The sequence below is a fragment of the Cebidichthys violaceus genome, unplaced genomic scaffold (assembly GCF_023349555.1).
Source record: "Cebidichthys violaceus isolate CVI_PGR_0920_01 unplaced genomic scaffold, fCebVio1.0.p SCAF_4, whole genome shotgun sequence".
Taxonomy (NCBI): Eukaryota; Metazoa; Chordata; class Actinopteri; order Perciformes; family Stichaeidae; genus Cebidichthys; species Cebidichthys violaceus.
Window position 1 is genome coordinate 6,296,263 of NW_027176594.1, and position 10,767 is coordinate 6,307,029.

Genomic DNA, 10,767 nt, shown 5'->3' on the forward strand with positions numbered 1-10,767 from the left:
AGCTCTCTTAGACGCTAAGCAGTCAATCACCTTTTTTTATTTTTTTTTGCGGTATCGCAGTTTATGTGTGTGTGTGAACAAGTATGAGAGACTTTTGTTTCTGCAGTGCTTTTTCTTTCTTTTCTGTCCGCCACAAGTTGGAGAAGACTTCCAGCTAAGATGATAATCCCTCAGGTTCTTATCTTATTCCCACAGGATAACAAATGGGAGTGGACAGGCGTAAAATAATATGGGCGAGAATGCTATCACATAGCCCCTGGTGTAGGCCTGTCCCAGCCACCCCCTTGTCCTGGTTAACCCCCCTTTAGGGTTAGCATCCCTTACTAATAAGCCCCCCCCTCTGTAGGATGAGGTCTGACACTCCCATAGTCGCAGATTATCCCGTCACCTTTGACTCCTGTTGACCCGGGGTCAAAGAACCACACTCACCTGAGCTAATGTGAAAAGCCTCTGCATTATGTCTGAATTAGTTTCCAGGCAGGCTTGGCCTTATTTGTGGGCAGTGTGTTGCCGTCTCAAACGCTACAATGTGGACCGTGCTTAGATGTCGGCACATGAAGGCTCTTATCAAGAGAGCAACTGGGAAAGAAATTGGCCCTGAGAGATGAGATTTCCATTCTGATAACAGGAATCTGATGCAGATGATGCGTCATGTGGTTGAGGATACTGAGATATTTCTCGGTACACACACACGCGCGCGCGCGCACACACATACAGCACACATACTGCCCTCTGTGTTCCCAGTTAGGACCTTCCCAGAAGGTGGGGAGAGGGAGAGGCGGCTCTTAAGTTGAGGCCGGTGCCAGTCTGCGAGAGGTTCAGGAGAAACGCAGACATTCCAGCCACCCTTGTGTCCAAGGAGTTTTCTGTATATATGTGTGTGTGTGTGTGTGTGTGTGTGTGTGTGTGTGTGTGTGTGGTGGGAGTTGGCGAGTAGGGGCACCAATCACCACTTAGCACTGCTGGAATGTCACCTTGGCCGACACCCCGCTAGGACAACGACGCAAACAGCTTATAAAGAACAGTCCCGTGATCTCTCCAGAAATCTATGCGCGTGCTAAATTTAGACGAGTATCTCCAACATCGTTATTTATCAGGTGACTGTTCATTCGAGAGCAATCTGATCAAAATTTCCCGAAGCGCTTTTGTTCGAAGCTCATGGGATCCCTCTGGTGTGAGACGTGAACTAATGTCTCTCCGATTATCCACATAACCTGTGGAGGTGATATTTTGACTCCAGCTCTGCTCTGGGCTCAGATTGTGAATAGTAGATTTAGCATGGCTAAGCATTGCCATGTGTTCATTGCTGCTGAAGCATGTAAGCGCTATTGGCTGGGGAGGGGGCACGGATTTTTTTGGGGCTAGCTCTGTCTATTTTAGTTGTCAGGAGGCAGGTCTCCCTGTACTCAGGACACTGCTGGCGTGATTACCTTTACCATTAAGAACCACTGCATACATCTGTCTCACTCGCGCTCTCTGTCCGCAGCCAACCCCCTCCTCCTCCTCCTCCTCCTCCTCCTCCTCCTCCTCCTCCTCCTCCATCCCTCATCTCTCCTTCCCCCGGCTCTTGCTCTGTAATGAACTCCCCTTATTCACCAGCTAATGACTGCCTTTGATCTCCCGCCTAAGACCTCTGCTCTAACTCTATCCTACGAATCTTTCTTTTCTCTCCCCTCCCTTTGCTCTACCACTCGCTCGCTCCTATTTGCTGGAGCTCTGTTTCTCTCTCCTGCTGTCTCAAACATGCTTGACTTGTTTTTCCCTCCTTTCTTCAGGGGAATGGGGTTTTTTGGTCATGCTGACCTAGGCTATGCAAAGTTTTGAGGTGCTGCTACTAAGTTTTTAGTTATCTCTTTGGCCATACTATTAAGCTTGAGCCACATCTACATGGAGGCAGACCACCCGCACCGTATGTGCCGTACCAGTCGCCAGATCATGTGGTAGGGAACAGGGCCACATGTATAATGTCATCCCTTTTAATATTGTTTTGTGTCTTTTTTTTCTCCACAGTCCAACAAAGTCCCCGTGGTGCAGCCGTCCCATGCAGTCCACCCACTCACCCCGCTGATCACGTACAGTGACGAGCACTTCGCCCCGGGTCCTCACCCCCAGGATCTCAACAACAAACAAGGTAGAGACCGAGCCGACCGATCCGATATCCAAATATTCTGGACGTTCTTTTCATCCTTTTACTGACAAAAACGTCTACCTTTCCATTTCTCATTTGAACTACTCCAGTAAGAAAAAGAAGGATTATTAATTAAAGATGCACAGATCCAACTTTTTTTCCCCCCGGAGACTGATTCTGATACCTCAGCTCAGGGTGTATGCCCGTACCAGTCGGATACCAGTGATGGCGCTTCACTAAATTTAAAATCTGTATACTTAAACATGTGGAACTCATTTTAATTGATGATAACATGAGGCCAGGGACTGCTGTCCGACCAAAAACTTAATTTATGTTCATTCAGTCATACCAGGCTGCCAACTGTTAATGGAAACCCTGAATAATAATAACCATTGAAGAAGAATCTGTATTTATGTAACGGGTCACATAATGGCCGATACCTGATCCGCTTAAGCATATCAGTGTCTGTGCCGGTTCGATCCACATGTTGACTCATATTTAGTGTCTGAGAACAACAGTAACAACTTCATTTGATTGGCATTAGTTAAATGTTTCTGTTAGTTGCTATTAAAAGTGGCAATGTTATATTGATTGTATAATGGGCTGTATTGCCTATTACTCCCCAGAAGGGCTTTAATGGAGAAGTTTGACAGAAACAAATTCTGTCCATATGCATTGTTACGTCTTAAAGTCTTACATGTCACCTTCAAAGAAACAGGGTTAAACAGAGTTACTACAGCCCTCGTTTGATTTACACATTCAGAAATAAAGTGTGATTTTATTTTTTTAAATTGCAGTCTTTTTTTTTTTATATATCCCTTTGTGTCAACCCTGTCAGGAATCAATAGAGACAAACAAACCAAAAATGTGTCACAGCAAAATCAAAGTCATCCATCAGCTCCTAACATAGACTTATTTGAAGCATCCTGTGGGACGGCCCCGCTGCCCTCTCCCTCTGCTCTCGCCGTCTCTCGGTAACAACATCAAGCTGCAGCTCTGACAGCTGCTGAGGAGCTCCTCGGCAGTTTGGACGCGCAGCTGGAGACTTTGGCAGCTTCTCACAAATGCGAAAAGATGTGGGCCCTGCCATAGTTTTGTCCCGCACCTTTTTCTTTTCCTGTGGCTTTCTTCTCCGGGCGGCTGCCAGTTGAAAAGGAGGAGAGGGGATCAGACGGGATGTAGGCGATGATGAAGATGATGAGGAGGCTAGGAGGTTCTGAGGGACCGACTATAAATACCAAAGTAGAACTGAGCACTAGAGTACACAGCGTAGTGAGATGAAGGGACAGACGTATAAAGAAACTGTGCTCCACATATGCCAGAGGAATCATGAATACTTTTCTAAAGGAAGCAGGAAAGAATTGTGTTGACATGGAAATTGAGCAATAAATACTCTGAACGCACATGCATGCGTTTGATTTCAGAGATTTGTTGTCATGTAGTACAATTTATAAAGTAATGTAGACCGTTTTACAGTTTGTGTTGGTCTTGCCAGTCCATCGAGATCCACTACGATTCTGACAAACACTGAAGAGCAGAAAAGACCCCTGAAGGTCTTTTTTTTTTTTACTATATTTGATCTTTACTCCCTCAGCCCGACAGAAATCCATGTCCAAGCGATCCAGTTTGCAGCAGAATTTGCTGCAAATGATTTCCCTAGGCATATTCATGTGTGTATACCAGTCGAGCTAAGCTGAAGATGCTTAAAAACTAAATCTCTCTTATTCTCTTTCTTGCTGTCCCTCTCTCTCTCTCTCTGTCTTTCTTTCTCGCTCTCTCATATCGACCAATTGCTGCTCTGGCTTCCTTAGTGGGCTCAGACTTTGATCTGCTCGTTAATTATGAAAAACAATCATGGATTTTCTCATTATGAGCTCTAATATGCAAAGGGCTGCAATGCAATGGAAGGAAGGTCGAGCGGGGGGGGGGGGGCTTTGAACATTTTACATTCAAACCTTCTATGTGTACTGTTTTGAAAAAAAATTAAACATAACATGGGAACACTAATTTGAATTTAGATTATTTCCAGGTTTTACAAAGAGAAAGCGTGTTAGTGTTGCTTGTTGTTGGGCGTCAACGGGAACATGTGAATGGGGGGGGGGGGGGTAATTAGCCACCTTAGGGGTGTGAGTGACAAGGTTAACACGCCGGGGCTCTCTCCGCCTCCCTCGCCGCCTCACCCCTTGCCTCCTTCCCTTCTGCCCTCGGGAGGGCCCTCAGGAGTGTTAGGTGGTGGATTAGTTGGCAGGGGGTAGTGCTATGCGTGCTATGAATCCAGCGTTGCAACATTGGCTTTGGAGATATAAGCCCCCCCCCCCGTACGCCCTGCCTCTCCGAGGAGAGAGGCCCCTTCAGACCACAGCCTGGAGAGAGAAAGAAGAGAAAAGATAGAGAGGCAGGGAGAAAAGGCTGGCTCCAGCAGGGATTAGAAGACGGTGCTAATCTGGAGGCATTTGGCCTCTTTTCTTTGTGTGTGTGTGTGTGTGTGTGTGTGTGTGTGTGTGTGTGTGTTTGAGCGCACATGTAGGCACATTGCACTTGTATGTGTGTGAACAGTATTTCCCGATATCTACAGACTGTCCATCTTATTATTACTATCTCTGCTCTGCTCTAAAATAAAACAAATAGGCTTCAGATTGAGTTAAATATGAATCATTTTACGGCTCCATTCCCAGTTAAGTCTTTCTTCAAAAAAAAAAGGACCCCTCAACCTTGAAAGCCAGTAGGAGCAGACGAGCTGGAGATGGAGCAGCTTAGTCCTGAAGATCCACCGACAGTTAGTCCAAGTCAATCCCGTGTCTACAGGGAGAGCTGCAGCCTCTGCCACAAAGAAGGAAGCCTCAATTAACCAGCTTAAAGATGCGGAGACACACTGGAAGGACTGTAGCTAAGCGGGGGAAATATGATCCTTTTCTTACGGGGTTGATCATGTGAGGTTCAAGCCCCGACATTGTGCACCGCCCTTGACTTGTAGTGGAACAGGACGGGAAGGTGGGAAAGGAGAAAAGGCTTTTAAAGGATCAAATCTTAACGCAAGGTCAATAATATTACACAAAACAATTGGCAAAGTTATGACTTAAATCATAATCGGCTCAAAGAATATGTCCACAAGACCTGACAAAAGCATTTCCAAGCAAACTGTTGGTACTTTGTACTGTTTGTATATGATCTTTTATAGCCTTAGAAGTTTTTTCATTCATGCTCATCATTCATGTTGTTCCTTATTCTACAGGAGCTGCTGTAGTACTTTTAAGGCACATTTCGATTTGTACTTGATGTGTAAGTAAAAAATGTAACCTGAACACCTTCTAACAGTTGTGTACCATTTGTTGCGTGTCTAGGAATGCAGAGGCATCACCCTGGACCAGACATGACCAACTTCTACTCCCTGTCTCCCGGAGGAGTCGGGCAGCTCACGCCACCGCTGGGATGGTGAGTCAGACAAGACAAAAGCATGCGCAGTTGATTGGTGTAAACAAGGACCAATTAGGATCCCGTCCCTTCCCATCCAATGCACACCGACACCGTGCTAGCTTCGATGTTGGTGTGCTGGCCTGCAGCAGCAGCAGCCTGCACAGGGAGGTCTGCTTCTGGCTGTTCCTGCTGCGGCTTCCAGCCACACCGCTCCTCTGTGTGCCCAGCGCATGTCAAACACATCACTGCATACATGCCCCGGCATAACCATATGGCTGCGTAGCCCCCATCAAAGCTTCCTGGAAGTACTTCTCTCTCTCTGCATCCTTGTCACTGCCATTCCTGTACTTGTTCTCAACTTATCTTACCCTCTTTCTTCTTCCTCTCTATCTCTTTCTTTATCTGTCAGCATGATGTTTTAGAAAGACGGGGCTTCAGGCATACATTGAGTGAAGCCAGATGTAAGGTGTAGGATGTGGCTCAACTTCCTCTTTCCTCCTCCTTATGTCTGACTTTGGATATATTTTAGGAACTTTATTCCAATTCAGGAACTTTTCCCCTTACTTTTCCTGCTGAGGAACCTAATTTTGGATCCTTGGTCATAGTTGTACCCCACAACAAGTCCATGTACTGAAGAAGCATTGTGTTTGCAGTACTAAACATTGCTGAATCACAACTATAACGAAAATTGATTGAAACACAACCACAGCAGAAGTGAGTGTTCCCACTGATGGACTGATGACAACGAACAAAATATACTATTTATTATTATTTCAGAAGAAGGGTCTCAAAACGTTTGAGCCAGGAAAGAAAAGCATTTATAAAAACGTCCCCACGTTAAGCAGAAATAGATATTCAAAGCTGTTCTAAAAAATATATTTTTTTAAAAAGAACTGAAGACCGTTTCTCTTGTCAGGTCCTCTTATTTCACTTGATCTTCGTTGTTCTCAAAGGAGAGAAGAAAAAGCATACACAAGCTCAAGTCATGGGAACGCGCCCCACCACGAGTCTTTGGACACACAATAGCATTGAGTGCAAAACAAACATTTCCAATTAACATAAAAAACAGTAGTGCCCAACCTTTAGACAGTGATTCCTTAATATGAAGCAATACCACCATGACCCTCTGCTCTAATATTACTGGATAAATAGTAATAATAATATAATAATAATAATTGAAAAAAGCTCTAGAGCTAAAATAACTGAACACACAAGCTACTACAGCCAGTGACGACTCTGTCCTCACGACCCTGTCTTTTTGGGCTGAAATATTTTTTTTAATATTAAGCATTTATCATCAAGAAAATAAACATGTGTTGATGGATCTCTTTCCTTGTTTGTGTACGCTGTTGCAAGTGTGCACCTACAGTCACGTGACATTTTAGGGGACCCTTTCCATGCTACTGTCCTTCTTCGGTCCTCTCTTAATCAACCAAAGCCTGCTGTCTGCTGTTATTGCAGGTTCTCACACCACATGGTGCCCGGCCCCCAAGGTCCCCACGCCACAGGGATCCCCCACCCGGCCATCGTCAACCCACAGGTCAAACACGAGCCTCTGCATGAAACAGACATCATGCACATGTGAGTCCTGCAAACACAAAATACCTTCATCAAACACTCTCATACACAGCATACTTCCAGGTATCCGTGCCCACCATCGCTGAACAAACCCGCTGTCAGAGCCTTGTTCTCATTCCCTTGATGTGAACAGATAAGCAGCGAGGGGGGCCCCGTGCTCTCCTGATAACAGGCCGATGCTTCATTTGTCCCCAGGGATCACAACACACTTAGCACTCAGCAACAGATACAGGTCCTAGATTAGTGCTCGGATGAAATGAATTCACATCCCCAGTGTGTGCAGTGGGAAGTGCTGTGAGTACCCTGAAGTGGTTATCACTGATATTTCCATTATTCATGGCCATCCCAGCACCAAGACTTTACTAGTATCAAAAAAGGTTGTTAGAAAGTAAGTCAGTAGTGGGAGCAGAGGTTTTTTTTGAGTGCGAGCATTTGGCTTTAAGCGATGTGCCAATGTGCGGTGGACGAGAAGGTTTGGCTGCCATTACTGGTGAAGTAATCTCTCCGCATTAAGGGCCGCGACTGTGCAACTGCACATGATTAAAGAGGCAGGGGCCCCATTGCGTGCCTCGCCATTGGCTGAGAGCAACCAGACCCTTTGCTGCTTTTGTCGCCATAACGGCACCACAATGTCACCCTCCTCTGTTTCATTCTCGCCTGTTCCAACCCATTTGTTTCCTCCTCTTCTTTACCTCCGTCTATGTCGTTGTTGTTTTTCTTTACAGGAAACCCCAGCACGAACAGAGAAAGGAGCAGGAGCCCAAAAGACCGCACATCAAGAAGCCGCTAAACGCCTTCATGCTCTACATGAAAGAAATGCGTGCGAACGTGGTTGCCGAGTGCACGCTGAAGGAGAGCGCTGCCATCAACCAGATCCTGGGACGAAGGGTAAGTCACATAGTCTGTGTACACAGAGGGATCCGTCCCGGTCTCTTTGTCGCTGTAGTCGATCTTTTTTGATTGAGTTAAATCACCGGGAGATCACAGTTCAAGCCGAGGTTCTAACGAGTCCGCATGGACCGACTTCCCAGGCCCAATTAGTTTAAAAAGTACAAAGCTTCCTCTCTCTATTAACGTACAGTCTTTTATGAACTAGTTGTGATTATTGTCGTAATGATTGCCCGAGCCAATTACTTCCCTCTCAGCAGCACAGATACAGACTGCCTATCTCGCTGACATTTAATCAAATTGGCTGTAATAAAATATGCCTGGATAATGGCACGGTTGGAAATGACAAAATTTGTTCCTTTTGAGGAAGTGGAACCACAGAGCCATGTTAAAAGCCTTAACGAATAGGCCCAGCGGTCGAGGCAGCCAGCCACAGCAAAGCCTAGTTTGTGGCCTGCATAGGGTAATTGCTCGCTGACATAGTTTGAATAAAAAGCGCTGCTAAATTGGAACCAGTGTTTTGATATGAAATCAAAGTTTTTTTCTTTCCTTCTCTTCTCTGCCTCCCTCTGACTCTAGTGCATGTTAATCTCTTCATCATGTGTCCCCCTTCTTCTTCTTCTTCTTCTCTCTCTCTCTTTTATCCCCTTTTTTTTCCTACACCAAACATTTGGAAGTTGAAAAGAAGATTTTTTTATTTTTTTTTTACCAAAACACCAGCACACTTCTCTATGCAGGGAACATGCAATTGCATGCCAGTAATTGACTGTATGCAATTTTTTCCCCCTAATCTCCTTTGTACTGAAACAGTGGCATGCTTTATCTCGGGAAGAGCAAGCTAAGTATTATGAGCTAGCCCGCAAGGAACGGCAGCTCCACATGCAGCTCTACCCAGGCTGGTCCGCTCGAGATAATTATGTAAGTATCAACAGAACAGATTGGCAGAGGTGCGCGTGCGTGTGCGTGAATGTTGATTTATGTTGTTTGTTTATGTCAGCGTTGCATGACACACAGTAGTGACACGCACACACACTAATTCACACCAGTCGGCGCCATGCTAATGGGGTCCATTTGTGGACCCTTTTGTTTCAGCCTGATGTGTAATTCATAAAACTGTGATTATATTACCATCCGCAGTAAAAGGATCGTAGTACCATGGACATTATCATTGCCACAAAGAGTGGAAACTGCCTGGTAATGGTTATGCTAGTCTTTGATGTTCCATATCAGCATGGGGCTCTGGATGTAAAAAGCACCTGTTAGACTGAGCTGAGGAGGCCGGATCGTACATGCAGCATTCAGCAGCAGCAACCTTTGCTCCTCTAGCTGCCCATGTTGTTTGTGAATGTGGGAGGTTCAGCTTGCATTTTAAGACGCGGCCTGTTTATTTGGTGTATATCACGGGTGTGCATGCCTACGTGTTCGTGCGTTTGCGTGGAAGTTGTCAAATCTGTCTCCGAGTGTGTGTGAGCGTGTATGAATTTGTGTGAGAGAGAGCACCAGCCTTTATTAAAAGTGTGGCTCCGGCACTCACGTTCACTCCACCACCAAAGTGCTTTGTGGTGTTTATCTGCCTCCCCTCGGACACCGACAGCATCCCCCCCTCCTTCTGCCTCCACCGCTCCGCCGCCAAAATGCCTCGCTGAGGGGGGAGACACACAGCACAGCACAGTTACAGATACACAACATCAGCTCGTGACAGTCAGCCCAGTTCCAGCTTTGTTAGTACAAACATATTTGACGGGTAGAAGAAGAAAAAAAAATGGCTTTCTACTTGGCATACCAAAGAGATAAAGGAAAGCGATACGTTTCTTACAAGTAAATTTAGTATCCCTGAGAGTGCTATTCTGCGACCCCTCCCACAAAATAACATCTTCAGCTGTACACAGGCAGCACATCATGCCTGGAAACACCCAAAAATAAGTAGCGCACTGGCATGGACGAGAGTGTGTGGCATTCACAGTTTTGCTGTGTATCCCCTCTCTCATCCTTTTCTCTCACCCACTCTCACTTAGTCTGTCTTCTTCCCTGTCTGCCGCAGCAGTAGAAGGCAGATTAGCTCATGAATAAGTGGATTAGCAGACTTTGCAGCAGGAAACCAAAGTGCTGCTCATATTTGACTAGAACGACTCTGCGCTGCTATCTATACCTATAGTCTCCCCCCTGGGGATTTAGCATAAGCTATAAATCCTTACACACTCCCACCACCTCGCTGGAGAAAAAAAAAAGAGTGGCACTCTTAACAGTCATTGAGCTAGACTAGCCTAATTACAGTGAGCATTTTTAATTGCACTTCATGTTAATATTTGTCATTTGAGGGACTTCAAAGGAAGTGGAAATATGACACGGACGGGTCACAGCAGCAGGACGAGCTGCCTGCGTTCTGTTAGGATGCTCACAACTCAAAAAAAAGAAGGGCCTACAAATGTATGAAATGAAGTCATTTTGGAACCAGCTGAAAGCAGCCAGAGCACACTCCACATCAGATTCACACTCTTGGTCGGTGCGTCCCTCTCAGCGTGGCAGTTTGCGGCGGAGTCCGGAGTCCAGGGGATGCTGGTTGGATGCCCAGCAGGGGATGAGTGAACATGGCAGTCAGCAGCAGGATATCAGAGTGGTCTAGTGAGCGTGAGTGCTGGAGCCACACTTTATGTGTTCCTCTGTATATTTTTTAGGGAAAGAAGAAGAAGCGGAAGAGGGAGAAGATGCAGGAATCAGCCCCAGGTAAGCGCTGATCCCTCCAGTTCCTTTTCTTTGTT

The 10,767-nt window shown here is 45.9% G+C and overlaps 1 protein-coding gene across 4 annotated transcripts in view; it reads left to right on the forward strand.

The window, feature by feature from the left end:
• Positions 1 to 10,767, forward strand: part of lef1 (lymphoid enhancer-binding factor 1) — a 41,239-nt gene that overhangs the window by 19,986 nt on the left and 10,486 nt on the right. The window contains exons 4-9 of one of the 4 annotated variants that reach the window (XM_068727309.1): positions 2,011 to 2,131; positions 5,470 to 5,560; positions 7,004 to 7,123; positions 7,846 to 8,008; positions 8,819 to 8,926; positions 10,693 to 10,732. In XM_068727309.1, coding sequence (XP_068583410.1) covers positions 2,011 to 2,131; positions 5,470 to 5,560; positions 7,004 to 7,123; positions 7,846 to 8,008; positions 8,819 to 8,926; positions 10,693 to 10,732 — 643 coding nt within the window. Of the gene's footprint in view, positions 1 to 2,010; positions 2,132 to 5,469; positions 5,561 to 7,003; positions 7,124 to 7,845; positions 8,009 to 8,818; positions 8,927 to 10,683; positions 10,733 to 10,767 lie in introns of all 4 variants that reach the window. The other 3 variants (XM_068727306.1, XM_068727307.1, XM_068727310.1) reach the window with 3 other exon arrangements.